General features: G+C 44.7%; 1 protein-coding gene across 1 annotated transcript in view; it reads left to right on the plus strand.

Moving 5' to 3' along the window:
- Positions 1 to 15,429, plus strand: part of Pcsk5 (proprotein convertase subtilisin/kexin type 5) — a 429,292-nt gene extending 413,863 nt beyond the window's left edge. Inside the window, exons 35-38 of the mRNA XM_041661614.1 lie at positions 678 to 895; positions 6,163 to 6,263; positions 8,272 to 8,458; positions 12,582 to 15,429. Of these exons, the coding sequence (XP_041517548.1) occupies positions 678 to 895; positions 6,163 to 6,263; positions 8,272 to 8,458; positions 12,582 to 12,964 (889 nt within the window). The 3' untranslated portion in view covers positions 12,965 to 15,429. The remainder of the gene's footprint in view (positions 1 to 677; positions 896 to 6,162; positions 6,264 to 8,271; positions 8,459 to 12,581) is intronic.
- The last annotated feature ends 2,558 nt before the right edge of the window (positions 15,430 to 17,987 follow it).

The raw sequence follows: 17,987 nt of genomic DNA on the forward strand, positions 1-17,987 counted from the left end.
TGACGATGATGATGACGATAAGATGAAAGCAAAGCTCTACCACCCAGGGTGTGCCTCAGCAAAGGTTAAAGTTAAATCTGGAGATGTCAAAGGAAGAACAGGTAGTGGCGATGATGGCAGAGAACTGTTGAGCCACCACTGTGTGTGGCTTTGGCCTTATCATAGGTGCTTCCAGCTCCATGTTGACACACAGCCGGGGGTTAGGATGCTATAACACTCAGTACATAGAGGAGGGAACCATCACTCGCTAGGTTCGTTGGAGTTTTGGCAATTATTCCATGAGGAAGGTTGAGTGAAGAGACGGAAGAGGCCAGGCCAGTGAGTGAACCCTGTGTGACACAGCCCTTAGCCCAAGCAGAGCCCATTCAGCCCTCCACATTCTCAGCATCCATACTTGATTAGGAACTGGAAATTAAAAAAAAAAAAGTATCTCTTACTGAACACAAGTTTTTTTCTTGTTATTATTTCTGAGCCAACGTAGCATACCAACTATTCCCATAGCATGTTTACCGCACTGAGTCATTTAGACATGGCTGAAGGCAGAGTTAATGTGCAGACACTATGACTGTGACATTTTATACACAGAAATTGTGCACACATGGGTTTTAGTGTCCACCTGCCAATCCCCTGAGACACTGAGGAATCTGTGTATATCTCTGCTCCTCTCTTGGTTTCAGATATTATGGAGAAAGCACCAGTGGTCGTTGTGAGAAGTGTGACAAGAGCTGCAAGGCATGCCGGGGCCCGCGGCCCACAGACTGCCAGGCTTGCGATACATATTTCTTTCTCCTGCGCTCCAAGGGCCAGTGTCACCGCACCTGCCCAGAGCACTACTACGCAGACCAACAGGCGCAGACCTGTGAGAGGTGCCACCCAACGTGTGACAAATGTAACGGTGAGCATATGCCTGTGTTTTGTATATGAAAATGGAAATTTAAGAGGGTTTCCTTCCTGTGTGGCCCCTCTCTGCCTCTTCCCGTGTTGGCGCCATTTCCCAAACTTTTCCTCCAGCCTCTCCAGCATTGGCACACTCTCTCCAATCTTAGTTTCTACAACATCCTTGCTGCCTTTTAGGCTTCCTGTCTGTCAAGGCTGACACAGGGACCAATGTTCTATTCCTGCTCCCGACTTCCTTCTCCACCAGTATGACCCCATCACTGTGAAAAATCCCTGAGAAAAACAGTCTAAGGGGAGAAGGGCTTGTTCTGGCTGCGGAGGCTTTGGTCTGCAGTGAGCTTTCTCTGTCGCTGAGGGCCTGTGACGAGGCAGAACATCTTGGCAGCAGGATCATGCTGGATGCAGAGAAGGTCAGCTTCTGGCAGATGAAAGTGGAGACGAGGAAGGGTAAGGGAAGCAGGCACACTTCTAGGGCAAGCCCAAGTGCCCTGCTTCCTCCCACTGACCCTACTTTGCACCATCTCCCAAGAAAGCCATTAAAATTGTGACTCCATCACAAGATCCATCCACTGATGAAGTCAAGATCTAATTGCCTCTCCAGAGTCTATCCTCCCCCCAGGACAGGAGTCTGCCAGTGCAGACATTTCGTATTCAAACTGTAACACCACTGAAAACACCTGTCTAGGAAAACATGTTATGTTCATCTGTTTAAAAACTTAAGATATCTGCCTTGCTGAGTGATGGTGGTGCACGCCTTTAATCCTAGCACTCAGGAGGCAGAGGTAGGCAGATCTCTGTGAGTTTGAGGATAACCTGGTCTACAGGGTGAGTTACAGGACAGGCTCCAAGGCTATGTAGAAAACCTATCTCAAAAAAAAAAAAAGACTTCTTCCTCAAGCTTTCCCAAGCTCCAGTGTTATTTTTCTGATGTCTGCTCATTCCAGAGACCTTTCCTAAGTATCCCTCATATTGGATGTCCTTCTGGATTCTTACTATCCTCATTACTTGCCCAGAATTCTCAAATGACCCAGACTGTTGCCAAGACAATGGGTTGCTAACCACAAAATGATAGGTGGGTCCCATTGCTTAAGGATAACACCCTCATAATTCATTGACCATGGAGAAGCTATCTGGTGCTTACATAGAACATTTACTCCTGTGTCCTAGTGTCTTTAGTGTAGGTAAGCACTTGCAAGCTACCAAAAGAGAAATGTAAACACCAACCCAGCCACAAAACCTTTGATCTACAATCCGTCCCACCTGCAAGATATGTTAAGGCAATGTGGCCCAGAACTTGTGGGAGTAGCCAGACAATGTCTGATTTAACTTAAGGCCCTCTCTATGAGACTCTTCTTGGGTGACCAAGAACCAGTTACTAGATATCACAGAGACCTTGAGGACAGCCTAAATAACTAGTCTTTAAAATAAAATGTTATAAAAATCTTTCCCTATTCAAATCCCCTTAGCTCTTATCCCACATATTCTAGAGCCAAGAACCGAGTCTAGGGCTTCTGTGTGTTCATGCACATCTTTGGTTTTCTTTCAGTGTGCATGTGTGAGCATGCGTGTGTGTGCGTGAGCATGTGTGTGTGTGTGTAGATGAGGCTGACTTAACCTCACAACCCTCCTACCTTAGCCTCCCTAAGCCGGAATTATAAGCAATTGACACCATATCGGGCCATTACCATCAGTGTCTTGATCCATTTGCATCTACTTCTTCCCAAGTGGTTTTCATGACTCTATTCCTCCGTGCATCAGGTTTCTTGCTGAGTATCTCCCATGAGATATCCAACAGGCACCCCAAACCTCACTCCATCCTCAGACCACATTTTCCCATTTCTTCTCTTGATGAAAGGCTCCAGTATGCTCTCTGTTGCCTGACACAATAACTGGCATTAACCTTTTCTCTTCTGGATCTCTCCGTCTCCCTGTGTGTCTCTGGGTCCTGTGGCATCTTAAATAGCTCCCAATGTCAGCTCCTCTCTCTAAGTCATTAGTGTCACTGTCTTGGTTTTGGACTCTCATAGTTTGTTGTTTAAATTACCAATTAGTACCAGTCGGCTAAGTGGTCTTCTCATCCCCAGTGTGAGCCACGTCATGGCCATCCGATCCTCCAAGCTGTCTGATTGATCTTACACAGTGGATACAGCCCTATGCTGATTTTCAGTCTACCGTTTGATATCTGCATATGAGGCTCTTCCCCATGGCCTGCCCTCACTTTCGCCCTCATGCCTCACTACCTCTTCCTCCATCTTCCAATCCAAGCACAGTGACTTACTGCAAATCTGAGCCAATCTCACCTACTGCCTCTCTCCAGAACCCTCCTTCAGCCTGCTCTGCCAGGTCTGCGTTCTGCTCCATTACCTTGGGTATGTTTTCTCTAAGGCCTTTCCCAGCCTCCCATCCGGGGTTCTCTTACAAGTCTGTGTATCCATTCATCTGTTTATTTACTTAGCAAATATCATCCGGCTCTGTGGCTCAGCCAATGTCCATACAATTATGGACAAAGCAGACCAGGTCCCTGGAAGCCAGGTTGGTTTGCTTGGTGTAATTTTCATTCTTAGTTTTGTTTTTTGGAAATTGTTCTTATGATTAAAAAAAAAGACCAAAACAACAACAATAACAAACAACAAGAGTGGGTTCTAGCTCACAATCCCAGGTTGCAGTTCATCATCATGGCAGAGAAGTCAAAGAAGCAATAACTTAAAACACCCAGCCACATCCACACACAAGCGTGATAAAAATGAGATGTCGGCATATGACTGTATTGTCATTTGCTAAGTCAGAGAGCACCAGTTTCTACCCATTAATGCTGCTCAGCGGGCCAGTAGCAGGTACTTAGCTTCTAATTAAGACTAGGCAACCATCATCCGGTAAGTTAATGTCTCTTAACTGAGGCACACCAGAGCCGAGCACCAGCCATAGCAGAACGTTTGTGTGTGGACTGGAGATATCATTTATGATGTCACAGGACAGTGTAAGAAATCTCTATTTCTCCACTGGCCTGGAGATTTCCTTCTAAATTAAGGATTGACAGCTTTGAGCCTTCCGTGTCCAAGTTCTGATAGCAACACAGGATCCCCAAAGCAGGATTCAGGGGTGACTGGCAGGACTGGGCAGATCTGGAGAAAGCCCATATGATCTGGTCTCCTCTGTCTTCCTGCTTGGGGTGTGGGCCCTGGAACTCACACAGCTCTCATTTCCTTCTGGCCTTGGCGTTCAGCATCCTCTACTGACCTGTCTTTACATGCTATACACACCTCCTTTGCTAGCCAGTGACTCATGCACTCACTCTGGTTTTGTAACACACAGATCATGAAATTTTGGCATCCCCACCTTAGGCTATAAAATGAATAGAAAAAAAAGTGTAAATTTTTCTGAAGCCTTAACTGTCATACTAAGAAATTAAGATGTAGGGGGAAAAAATCTAGAAAAATTGGGCAGTCTAAATCTACAGTGAGACATCCACCTTTGATTGTCCAGTAATTTTGGTTGTTAGAAAGAAAACTTTCTGGAGACAGAGACAGAGACCCACATTGGAGCACCAGACCGAAATCCCAAGGTCCAAATCAAGAGCAGAAGGAGAGAGAGCACGAGCAAGGAACTCAGGACCGCAGGGGGTGCACCCACACACTGAGACAATGGGGATGATTTATCGGGGGAACTCACCAAGGCCAGCTGGCCTGAGTCTGAAAAAGCAGGGGATAAAACCGGACTCGCTGAACATAGCGGACAGTGAGGACTACTGAGAACTCAAGAACAATGGCAATGGGTTTTGATCCTACTGCACGTACTGGCTTTGTGGGAGCCTAGGCAGTTTGGATGCTCACCTTACTAGACCTGGAAGGAGGTGGGGGGTCCTTGGACTTCCCACAGGGCAGGGAACCCTCACTGCTCTTTGGGCTGATGAGGGAGAGGGACTTGATTGGGGAGGGGGAGGGAAATGGGAGGCGGTGGCGAGGAGGAGGCAGAAATCTTTAATAAATAAATTTAAAAAAAAAAAGAAAGAAAACTTTCTGATGAGCATGTGGTGCGCACCTGTAAATCCAGCACTTAGAAGACTGAGACAGGAGGATTATGAAAGTTTGAAGTCAACTTGGGCTACTCAGTGAAAAGGAAGAAGGGTGGGAACGGAAGGGAGGGGAGAGAAAAGGAAGGGAGAGGAGGGGAGAGATGAATAACATTCTGAAGCTCTGGGAGTCAGGGAGGGGATGCTTCACACACTTCCCTCATCTATACCACTGGGTGTGGCTGGTGCCACCACCGGAGTTCCTTTGTCCCTTAACACACTTCCCTTCTACTTTATCCTCATACAGTTGTAAGCCCTGCCCTTTCCTATGCTGCCTCTTTCCTGCACAGCCTCTCTCACAGAAGCACCACAGGGCCACCCAGCAGGAGTGGGATTTGTCAGGTTGACTTCGAGGGAGGGATGAAAATAGGGGAGGTCAGGGTGAGGAAAAGCAGATGGTACGTCATTCTGAATTTTAAGGACATGTCAAAAGGTCTGTCTTTCCAGCCTCGAGGCTCCTTAGAAATAGTAATAGGCACAGGCTCTTCACCTTGGAAAACAAAAAACAAAACAAAACAAGAAAACAAAAACAAACACTCTGGAAATTAACCCTCTGTGAAAGATCCCGCATGCCTGGGTGTGCAGCAAAGCAGGACACGGAATGAAGTCACTGATTTCCACCAAGGCTGACACACACCGCTGAATACTGCCATCTGGACTTCAGCCAGATGGGGAAGGGCACAGTCCACAGGTCAGACACAGGGGGAGGAATGGTAACCTGCCGCACAGCAGGGAGCTGTGGACATAATAATCCATATTTCAAACCATCTAGCAAAGGGAGTTCGGGATCCTCAAGGAAACCACATTTGATGTGATAGGAGGAGAAATAAAGACTTCATAATCGTTCCTTCCTGGTGCTGCAGATGGATCCCAGGGCTCTCCTTGAGTATGCTGGGCAGGAGTCTACCACGGACGACACCCTGGCCCCTTGGGTTTCAGAAGCATCCCACAAGACTTCTCATTTTCGAAAGATCTTTTGCTGTGACACACAACTGCCCTCAAATTCTCCGTGTCCAGACAGAGAGTCTCTCGGAAAAGACTCACTTTGCCTTTGTAGACACTTATTATATCTTCAGTCACCTGTCTGCTTCAATTAACTTGACAGTTTCCTTACTCTCAAGTGTTCTGACATCAGGTCAGAGGTTAGAATCTGAAATCTGTCTCATAATATGATTCTTCCCCCGCCTCTCTTTCAGGAAAGGGAGTATGGAATTGCTTGTCCTGTGTGTGGAGCTACCACCTTCTGGGAGGAATGTGTGCCTCGGACTGTCCTGTAGGGGAATACAGAGATGGAGAGGTACTGAACCCTTGGGTTGGTGTATGCACCCTCACCTCCACCCCACCCTTATGGAGCTCAATTCCTACATGTCATTCTGAGAAGTGAAACCATCCAAATTCCTACACTCACCACAGCCTAGGTTTAACACTGTACCACCTCATTCGTTCATAAAGTAGTCAAGCTACCAACTTACAGCTTCCACTTGAACTTCATAGGAACTGCAAGGGTCTAAGGTGGCTTGGGCCCTGGTGTGGTTCTGGGTGACCACAGGAAGCTCAGTCCCCTGTTACAGCAAAGTCTCCCTGCTTCCTAAGCAGTCTTGGGAACACAGGAGGAAGCTCGCTGGCCCCCTCTTTGCTTTCCTCCCTATCTTACAGTGAGGCCAGGGTAAGGACCCTTTCCGGGAGCCACAGATTTCCTGACCTTCTCTTCTTGATTGTGTTTCTAAATTTGCGACCATAAGAAAATACATCGATGGTGAAATCAAAACAAATCAGCATATACATGCATACATATATATGTACATACTCGCTTTGAATTCTGATAGCATACTTCAGTTCACAGAGGCAGGCTCAGAGAAATCAAACAGTTCACTAACTACCACATGGCTAGAAAGGAAGAGAGGGAGAAGGGCGCTCTGAAGATTTGACAATAACAGCTGAAAACAATCAGCAGCCAAAATGCATCAAGATGCTTCAAGAAAAGCCATTTTCATCTCTTTTTCTTTTCTTTTCTTTTCTTTTTATATATTTATTTTCAGGAGTGCCTGACACTTGCTCCACCACTGAGCACCCAACTTTCTGTTTCCCCGCATCTTCCATGTCACTGAAGTTACAGATAAACAATAGGAAGGGATCTTCTGGGCCGGTGAGATGCCTTAGTAGGTAAAAGTGCTTGCTGCGTGTACAACTTGAGTGCAGTCCTTAGATCCCATGGAGCAAGGAAAGAAGCAGCTCTTCAGAGTTGTCCTTGGGCCTCCACATGCACGCCTTGTTATAGATGCACCTGCACACACACGCATACACACACACACACACGCATACACACACGCACACTCGTGCATGCGCGCGCACACAAAATAATAATAATTTTTAAGGTAAAATGTCTTTCTCTAATTCATATTTCTAACACCCGACAAGAAGAGAGTTATTGCCATGGACTTTGAACTCCTTTCCAGTGAGTTTTAAGTGTCTTCGTTATAACCACTAATTATACTCTAAGTCTAGGAACCACAAGAATCCAGGAACCACAGAAGGCAAATAAGTAACTAATATAAAAGAGTAAAAGCCACAGAAAGCCATAGCACTAATTTGATAAAAATCAGAAATCTAATCCCAACATTCAGGAGACTGAGGGCCAAAGCGGGAGATCATGAGTTTGAAGTCAGCCCGGGTTACATAACAACAAGAGGAACAGAACTGTACATAGCACACAAAAGTAAAAAGGATAGAAATGTATGTATCATCTATGTGTTGATAACAGATTGCGGGATGCTGGGAACTGCATCAATTTGGAGAACATCAAGAAGGGACCGCTGCCATTCTCCTGTGCTCCTGACATTGCCAAGGGAGGGTGATGACTTCAGCTTTAACAGAGCTAGATTTTGAGAAGGAATTAGGAACTGACTCATGTCTGGAATATCACTTTTGCAATGTGGAGTAGTGTGGGAATGTATAGTCTGCCAAGGGGTATGGCAAAGGTCAGATACAACTTGTCCTTGACTCCTGCTGTCTTTGAGGTAGGACTGCTCTTCCAGAGAACCCAGGTTCAATTCCCAGCACCCACATGACAGCTCACAACTGTCTATAACTCCAGTTCCAGAGTATCCGACACCCTCACATAGACACACATGCAGACAAAACACCATTGCACATAAAAATAGATAGTTTTTTAGCAGCCATTCCCCCTCACACACACATTCACATTCTTCCCTATTCACAGAGACAAGAGGGATTAGCCACGGAGAACTCCAGTTCCTGCTTACCACCTCTGCTCTCAAAAACATTCTCTTTGCTGTTCTTACCAGGGAGAAAACTTTAGCTGCAAAAAATGCCATGAGAGCTGCATAGAGTGCAAGGGACCCGGAGCCAAGAACTGCACTGTGTGCTCAACTGGCCTGCTGCTGAACATGGACGACAGCCGCTGCCTCCGCTGCTGCAACGCTTCCCACCCCCTCGGCTCCCAGGACTGCTGTGACTGCCAGAGTACCACAGGTGAGGGCTAGGGGACACAGCACACAGAGAAATGGCGTGTCCTCTTGGGAGCGGAGTGAGAGGAGTATGGCTAGTACATGAAGTGCCTGGTGGGTGCCTACTGTTCTTGAAACCTCCTGGTTCACAAGTTGGGTTTGTTCCTCACACAACAAATATCCAATGAAACCTATTAAAAGGAGGGTTTATGCTGGCTCGTGGTTTCAGAGATCACTTGGCTCTGTTGTTTCTAGGCAACGGTAAGCCTCAGCATCACAGTCGACAGCATGTGGCAGAGCATCACAGCTCACCTCATGACAGTCAGGAAGCAGAGACTGTTGAGAAAATATGTCTTTCCAGGATATGCCCCTGTTGTTGTTGGTATCTTACTCTTTAGTCTTTACTCTTTTGGGCTCTTTTGTTCTTTTACCTTTTTGAGGGGCCCTCCATCCAGTTCCCAAATAAATACATAAAGGCTTATTATTACTTATAAATGCCCAGCCTTAGCTTAACTTGTATCTTGCCAACTTTTCTTAACTTTAAATTAACCTGACTACCTTTTGCCTCTGGGTTTTTTTTTTCTTTTCTTACTTCTGTATATCTTACTTTACTCCTATTCCACAGCTGGCCTCAATGTCCTCCATTCCTTATTCCTTCTTCCTCTCCTCCAAGATTTTTTCCTCCCATTTATTCTCTCTGCCTGCCTGCCTCCACCTATCCTCACTACTGACCATTCCACTCTTTATTAGACCATCAGTTAGACAGGCACAGTAACACAACTTCACAGAGTTAAACAAATGCAATATAAACAAACAGACCTTCAAATAATATTCTACATCATGCCCCCAGGAACCCATATCTACCTAAAACCCAACACCAAGGTCCCCAACCTCCAAATAATGTCATCATATTAGATATCCATCAACAGAATCCACATTGAATAGATCAACCCCTTAGGACCTGTCACTCCCCAGAAGTTCATCAGCTAGTAGCCAAGCCCCAAGACTTTGGAGGAAATATTTCAGGCTCAAAATTGTAATCAAACAGACCCTGTATTATCAACAGAAAGACAGAGGCCCAAGGGTTGGATTAACATGCACACGTCCACAGCAATGATACGAGGGCAGGTCATCTAGAACAAGGCTTGGTGCTGTGTACATGAACCTGAGTGCTTCGGACAGAGAGGAAGACCAGAGTTGGGGGCCACTCTCAGCAAAACATGCAGTCTGAGGTCATCTGGGGCTTCCTCAGCTTTCTGAGACTGGACTTCATCTTTAAAAAAAAAATCACAAACATGCAAGCACACACACATGCACACCCTAGATGCTCATCTGGGATTTGAACATAAGCCTGTTGGACTGCAAAACCCCAAAGCCCACATTCTTTTTACGTCTGTGCTGTCCCTAGCTGGACTAAGTCTAGATCTGACCTTTATAAATGCAGTTTGCTCCTTTTTATCTTTGCTCCTGAGGGAAAGGGGAAAGGAATTGCTTACCTTGATAACATTGAAGAATCAATCTAATTCATACTGAGCCATTTTGTTAGAGCGTTTTAGAAATGGACTATCACTGAAAACTAAGAATAGATGAAACAGCTTGACCAATTCCAAGTCTTTAATTGTCCTCCAACTTTCAACCCCATTGTGTATATTAAAACTTACAAAGATCCTAGGGTCTGGAGATGGTTCAGGGGTTAAGAGCTGCCATATGACTGCTTACAATGTGTGCGACTCTAGCTTCAGGAGATCCAGTGCCCTCTTCTGGTCTACCAAAGCAACAGTCACACATGGTGTGCACATTTATGCATGCTGGCAAAATACTCATGCATACAAGCACCAGGCAAGAGTTTTACCACTGAATCACCAATGCAAAGCCACTCATGCACATAAAAATAAAAATGAATACATCTTTAAAAAAAAACTTAAAGATTCTGAATGGAGTGATCCCTTCTAAGTGAAAACCACATTCTTAAAACAAATTCTCTCCTCCAGAAATAGACCATTTCCTTGGGATTCAGAGGTGTCATGCCTACCCAAACCAGTGTTATGTTGTTTTGTCCTGTGCATTCGTAAGTAAAGAAAACCTGAGACCCATAACCAATACCAACCTCGTGTCCTGTTCTGTTCTGTTTTAGCCTTTTACTTAGTTTCCAGGTATCACCGTTCCAAGGATTAACCATTTCCTTCCTCAGTTGCCCACCAAGAGCAGCTGGTGTCCCCAGATCCTCATCTCCATGCCCCTCAGGATCTGATGCTGGGCCCTCAGCTGATGTAGTAGTAGGGCCTCAGCCCTCATTACATCAATGTTTTTAAATGAAACCAGAAAAACAAGAACCTCTTGGGTGTAGTTTCTGAAATGTCAGTTCCAAGAAACAACTTAATAGATTTCCTGGTTGCTAAGAGGCTCTTAAAGAGTTATCTGAGGCAACCCTACCAAAAGAAGTACAAATCCTCTTGGGCTAAGGATACAACTCCACAGTGGAAAGTTACTATAGTATGTGTGTGGAGAGAAATAACAAGCCCAGAGAGCCGAGCTTACTTATATCTTTATTTCTGAGACAGCTTCCCCCTGAAGAGAGAGAGCAAATGGTAGAGAAACCAAATGGTAGAGGCTGGCCCTGACCCAGCACCCGAAGACTAAGAATAGTAAGATGTGAGTGCATTTGGCACCCTGAAAAGAAAACAACCTCCAAAGGTCCATTGTAGATTCTCCTGCCTCAGGAGCTGCGAGCCACAGCAGATCACTTCTCTGTCCCTTTAGTGTGTTTGTATTTCCCCAGGAGCTACGAGTCACAGACAGATCACTTCTCTGTCCCTTCAGTGTGTTTGTACTTCCTGCAGGGGAAAAGTCTGTGCTAACCCAATACAATAACGATAATATTATTATTTAGAGCAAACATTTTTGCTTGATGGGCAAAATTCTGTTAGAATAAAATAGAAATTAAACACCAACAAAATAAAAGAAAGAGTGTGTGTGCATATATGTGTACATGCATGCATGTGTGTGATATGCGTGTGCACATGTGCGTATTGCGTGTGTGTTGTGTCTCACAGGGGCCACTCAGTCACAGGAGTCCTTGCAAGGTCCTTGTGGAGGGACAGACAAATTTGAAAAGGGAGTAAGGCGGGGAGGAGGAAGCATCTATTGTGTGTAAAAGTTTGCACATCCAACCTACAGATACCTATTCCTCTAGCTGTTTCATACTTTCTTTGCCTTACTGTATGGTAGATTAAGAAGAAAAGGTAATAAAATTAGATAAGCAACTCGAGTCGTACTGCCCGAATGAATGACTATAAAACAAGAAAAATCAGCCAAGGCTGAAGTCATGCCGTACACTGTCTTGGTTCTCTGACATCCTCGGGGAAGCCTTGAAACAGCCGCTTTTAAAGAAGAAAGGGAAGGGCTCCAGAATCCAAGAATTCCAATTATGCTATGAATCCTTTGCCATTTAAAATGGCAGTCAGGATTCTAAGATGATAAAGTATTCCTTTCCTTGCTCAGGGAGTGGAATGGGTATTCAAGGAAACCAAACATTCAGTCAGAGAATTTGCCTCCAGAATTCCACCTGGAGTTGAGGTCAATGGGTTGGAAAGTCCGCTTGTTACACAAGCCAGTTCTTGTTTATGACAAACAAGTTGGCCTAATTTCCAAGGCCACACATGACTAAGAGTCAGTAGGGTTTATAAAGTATGCTTCACTGGTCTTGAAGGTAGGAGAGTCATGTGGGACCAGTCTAAAGAATGGTAGGATGGCGTCTCCATCTTAGGAATCAGAGTTACGGTTTAGCAGTAGCTAAAGCAGAAAACACACACACGCACTTCTCAGGAATGAAAAAAAAATCACTGAGAAGGTTGGACCCTTAAAGACTGGTCCATGAGAAATAGAAACCTAGGATTCCTTTTGGATCTTTAAAGTTACCAGAGCATCAGCTGGTTTTATTAGCTATGGACTGGGACTCTCGTGGGGAACACACGTTTTTGTAGAGTGGTGTGACTTCTAAGAAAATGAAAAAAAAAAAAACAATGATTCAACCATTTTAGGCGTTAAAAAAAAAATGGAGGGGCAGTTGTTTATTTCTGAATCTGATGTTCCCACTTCTCTTTCTTCTTTTCTCCCTCGCTGCTGCCTCTGGGGTGGCCTCCCATCAGAAGAGTGCATCCTTCCAGCCAGCGAGGCTGCACCCTTGGAGCACGCCACAATCACTTTGCTGGTGACCTCGGGTGTTATGCTGCTGCTGCTGTTGGGGGCCGCTGTGCTAGTGTGGCGGAAGTCTCGAAGCCAACCTGTGGCAAAGGGGCGCTACGAAAAGTTGGTGGAACCCACCGTGTCATACTCCTCCTACAGACACAGCTATATTGAGGAGGACCAGGTGATTGAGTATAGGGACAGGGACTATGATGAAGATGATGAGGATGACATCGTCTACATGGGCCAAGATGGCACTGTCTACCGGAAGTTCAAGTACGGGCTGCTGGACGAGGAAGAAGATGATGAGTTGGAGTATGACGATGAGAGCTATTCCTACCAGTAATCAAAGCCTAGTGGTCCCCACCGCTCTCAGCCCTGCTGGGAGATACCGTCACGTTGACTGAGGTTCGAGTGTTTGTGCTTTGTCCTAACTTTGTTTCCAACCTGAATAAACAGAGATGCTGGAGTCTGCTGTGCTGCCTTTGACCAACTGAGTGCAAAGAACAGATCCTACAAGGGGAGAATTCAAAGGCACTTTCCTGGAGAGTATGTCAAGACGTTAAATGCAGAAAGTGAAAGGAAGTCAGATCCATTGAACACCAACATGATTCCTAAAATGGACGGGGCAGAGGACCATAAGGACTCTGTTTTCCAGCTGCTTGTTGGAGACCCCTGCTACCTTCTGGAAATCTGCTATTTGACTAGCGGAGAGACAGAGTAACAGAGAGTTCTTGGGTTGGGTGGGAGGTCTCTTCCTTTTTGATTGTGTTTAAGAAGAAAATTTGTAAAGATCAGGAAAATGGGGGCTTGTAATTTCTTTCACAGTACCTCCGGAGGAGCCGAAAAGACCATCTCTCCTGCCAATGCTCAGGACCCAGATAAAATGAAAGGATTGGTGTAGCCTCATAGCTGAGAGAGCTCATACTCACTGAGCTCTGGCTCCTTTGTAGAAGTCCAGAACTGTACCGACCACTGGCAAAGGAAGTTTAGGTAGAGGGCAGGCAGTATCAAGTCCACAAGGACTTAGGTAGAGGGCAGGCAGTATCAAGTCCACAAGGAAGGAAATTGTTTCCAAACATCGCACCCTGGTAATTTTCTAAGGATCTTTTTGATAGGAAGTAATAAAAGAACATGGTAATGGCAACTTAGCACAAAATACAATAATTTCATCCACTCTAAAAAAAAATTGAAAGATGTTAGCTGCTAAATCCGTGCACAGCTTTCACTAATGAGTCATCCAAAAAGCCTGGAATATCCTTAAGAAAAGCTGGGGTAGAGTCTACCATTTACAAACTTTCCGACACGGCGCTCACTGGCTGCAGGCAAGCTGCAAGCATCTGCCCAGCTCTCTTCAGTCCCGTGACTTTTTGTTTCTGGGTCTTCAAAACTTTTCTTGCACTCTGGTCAAGGTGTTCTTAGATTATGCAGCGGTGGGCACTCTCTGCAGATGAGAATTCACAGGGTGGGCGCTGACTGCAGAAAGGCATGGGCAGAGCCTCATGGAGCTCCTTGTGGCAGGCAACGCTGTGTGCGGAACACCAAAAGTGCACCGTGAGAGGGTGATAGTCTAATAAGAACTGCACACTTACCATGGACCAGGTACCAACCTAACTAAGGTATCTTGCCCACTTCGTACTTAACAACTCTACCAGATGATGCCATCCACCCCTTGTTTTTATAGGAAATCTGAGGCTTCCAAAAGGCTAAGCCATTAGTTCAAAGTCACAGACAGCTGATCAAAATTCAAGAAATAAGAATGACCTTGAAGCATTATTCTTAATAACTGTGCTCCACTGGCAGTGTGAAAACAAACATCCTAAACATAATAAAACTAGGTCTATTATTTTATTCTATGACAATTATCCCACACACTATAGTAACATAGGTGGATGTAAGTATGGGAAATCCCTATGCTTGTGTTTCTTTAGAGAAAAGCCCTCAGGACAGAGACCACTAAACAGTCTCTCCCAATAACCAGGTTTCTCCCCAGGCTTTTTGAGCAAAAAAAAAAAACTCTATTGTTATTGTGCAAACTACCATGGGAACATGCTTGGAATCAGTAAAATATTAATGAGTAAACTGGACTCCAGCAAAACTTTATTTAGGGACACTTACTATCTGAATTTCAGACCATTGTCACATATGAAGTAACATCCTTTTGATGGCCGTTTAAAAACATGGTAACTCTGAAGTCTAGCTTCAGACTCTTCAGGCTCCGTGAGTACCACATACACATAGGATCCAGTTCCCAATTTTTGTTCATTTAAAATGATCTCTTCCAAATCCATTTGATTACCATCGTATCAGTGGAAGAATTCATCATTTCTTGCTGTGTAATTCCAGAGTTCAACTATAGAAACAAGTCATTTATATTTATGTATCATTCATATTCCTTGAGAATGTAGAGACGGACTGATCTGCTCTCAAGTAGCCTTAAATTTTTTCCCAGAAAAATATCTGTGTTTGCGATAATGTACACTCTTATAAGACGACTTGAAATACTAAGGAAAAAAATGGTGTTGTTACTCTTTATGATCCACAAGAAAAGGAACCTTGTGCCTGTGTGTGATGAAGACTGGATGCTTACCCAGTCCCTGTCTGTGTACTCATGATACATTCTTCTCAAACTTCCTTTGAATTCTGTCTAACAACTGACTTAATGGATAAATATGTGGTTGAAAAACAGTTCTCAGTTTTCTGCTTGCAAGAAATTTGAAAATGTTAAGACTGAAAATTCACCAGGAGACTGGGTAAAAGTCCAGAAGATTCTGGCTCCCTGAAAGGAATTTTAATTAGAAACAAAGTGAAATCAAGAACAGATTATTCTACAGAGACTTGCTTATTAGCAAACTGTTTCAGGGCATTTTGTGTACATAGTATTATGCTGTACCAAGTAATAGATGCAAAACAGTAGGCATTCCGGGTTGTGTCTGTTTTAATCCATCTCCGCCCAACGCCAAACAAGTTTTACCATTGATGAATTTCCTCCCCAACAGATCAGTCCAGCCCATCTTTCGGCTCCATTACTACAGTCTTGTCCCTGTTATTACTGAATTTCAATCTCTATTTTTTTTCTCACTCTGGCTAGCAAAAGTCATTTGCAGGTAGAATGCTGATGTGGGCTATAATTTCAGCACTCGGGGAACTGAAAACAGAGAAATAGAGCGAGAAAGGGAGACAGAGACAGAGTCAGAGAGACCCTGTGCAGGCCTGACCAGGGTGGATGGAGAAAACGCCTCCTGGAAGTTGTCTCTGACCCACACACGCACACACTCAGGCAGTAGTAAAAGAGCAGCCTAAAGCTAGGCCCAGCTGTTCGCACTGGTGATTCCAGCACTTGGGATGGTGAGGCGGGAGGACCGCCTTCAGAGAGAAGCCAGCTTGGGCTGCAGTGTTTCCCAACAGTGCAGACCAGATCTCAGCAAGTCAAACATGTCACTTCCAGAGTTACTCACAAGGTCTCCTGTAGGCTGCCAGTCTCTCCTAACTATTGTGAAACACGTTTAGCTTCTTGGCACATGGTGCTCACCTATCTTAAGACTTCTCATCCTCCCTGCTCCCAGCTTCCTCATTTATATTCCCACAGCACCAAATCACTTCTAGTCTTTTGCAATACCGTGCTGTTTCTCATACCCTTCAGCATGTGTTGCTTACTCTCTGTGGAAGCTGCCTTCTCAGTCTTGACCAGAAGAAAAGTTCCTGACAATCCTTTAAAATGGGGTCCTCTTGTCACCCAGCCTAGGGCGTCTTCTTTGGTTACTTTCTCATCTTCCTTCTGCGTAGACACTCTGTATATATAGTTTCTTCATGTTATTTGGTGATCCTCTTTACTTGCCTGTATGTACTCAAAATTTGGTACTATTTCAGACTGTTACTGTTCCCTTCCCTGAATATAGCACACAGTGTCTAGAACTTCCAGAGGGGATGGGGGGCTCATGGCCAAGCATAGTTTAATTCCAGTACACAGGTGGCTGAGGCAGGAAAATCACCGTGAGTTTGAGTGGCCAAACTGGATAACAATAGTAAGTTCCTGGCCAGCATAGACTACAGATTGAGACACTGTTTAAAAAATAAAAGCAAACAAACAATACAACAACTTAAAGACGTTGTTAAGGTAAAACCTAGTTCTTAATCCAAAGGGAATAAGAAATAATTGTATCATGAGCCAAATATGAGTGACCATGGCCCAGTGATAGGGACTTAGGTTCCCTAGAGCCATGTGTCCTGCCAGAAAAGTGGTAATGCGCACTTTTATAGTCAGAGAACATAGAGCAAGCATAAGCTAAAATGCATTTCCCCAAGGTGGCGGTGGGGACACAGGGTGGGGAGGTCCCAGCGAAGCGGGGGAACTGCTTCAGAAGCTATCTGTGACATGGTTAGTTTGCGAGCTGGTGAAAGTTAGCTGTCTGCTATAAAATCCAAAGGTTTCATCTGATATTCAAAAGGAACTCTCAGTCAGCTGCAGAGTGGGTGATAAAGGACCAAAGTCCGAGATGTAAGTTTGCCTCTCAGTCCACACTCCTACAACCCTTCACAGTCAGGAAGTGGCCATCAGCCTCCAGCATCGCCAGCACAGCCACTTTGTTAGGCAACATTCATTCATAAACTGGTTGGTTTCTTTTTGGTTAGTACACTCGTGTCAGGCCGCTAACAACCACCTCTGACCTCCAGCTCCAGAGGATCTGATGCCTCTCACCTATCCCGGCAGCTGCGCGCACATGAACAAACCTAAGCACACACACAATTAAAGATAAAGGCAAACCCTCAATATTTACCAAATGTGAAGTCAGAAGTTACATCCCATGGGGATGAGTATCTGCTATTAGGAATACCTGGAACCTGTGACACACTCAGAGTCACAGCCTATTTAAATTCACACACACACACACACACACACACACAAAGAAGCTTCTTTGGTGTACTACTTAGCTACAGAGCCAAATTTATATGCCACCAGTTGGAATAAATCATAGTGGTTGAAAGTCATGGTCTGCTTAAATTTACACAAAAAAGAAGCTTCTTTGGTGTACTACCTAGCTACAGAACCAAATTTATATGTCACCAGTTTAAATAAAATATAGTGTTGGCTTTACATTTAGAGCATAGCTGGACTATGTTTGAGAAGAAAGTACAAGCATCCCATTGATGTACACTTGGTGTGACTAAGTCTTTCGTGATCACCACACATCAACAGGACAAAATAATTTCCCAAGGTGCTCTGGGAATGAGTGAATAAGAGGAAACGCTGGAAATTCAAATGATGTTTCCTTGCACTGTTTTAAACACAGGCAACAAAGATAAAGAGCCACATGGCCGTAATTTCATGAAGCCGGCTCCTCACAGATAGGTGCTGGGACTGCTCCATT

Source organism: Microtus oregoni, unplaced genomic scaffold (genome assembly GCF_018167655.1).
Source record: "Microtus oregoni isolate MIOR12 unplaced genomic scaffold, Mior012 000012F_ref0000307, whole genome shotgun sequence".
Lineage (NCBI taxonomy): Eukaryota > Metazoa > Chordata > Mammalia > Rodentia > Cricetidae > Microtus > Microtus oregoni.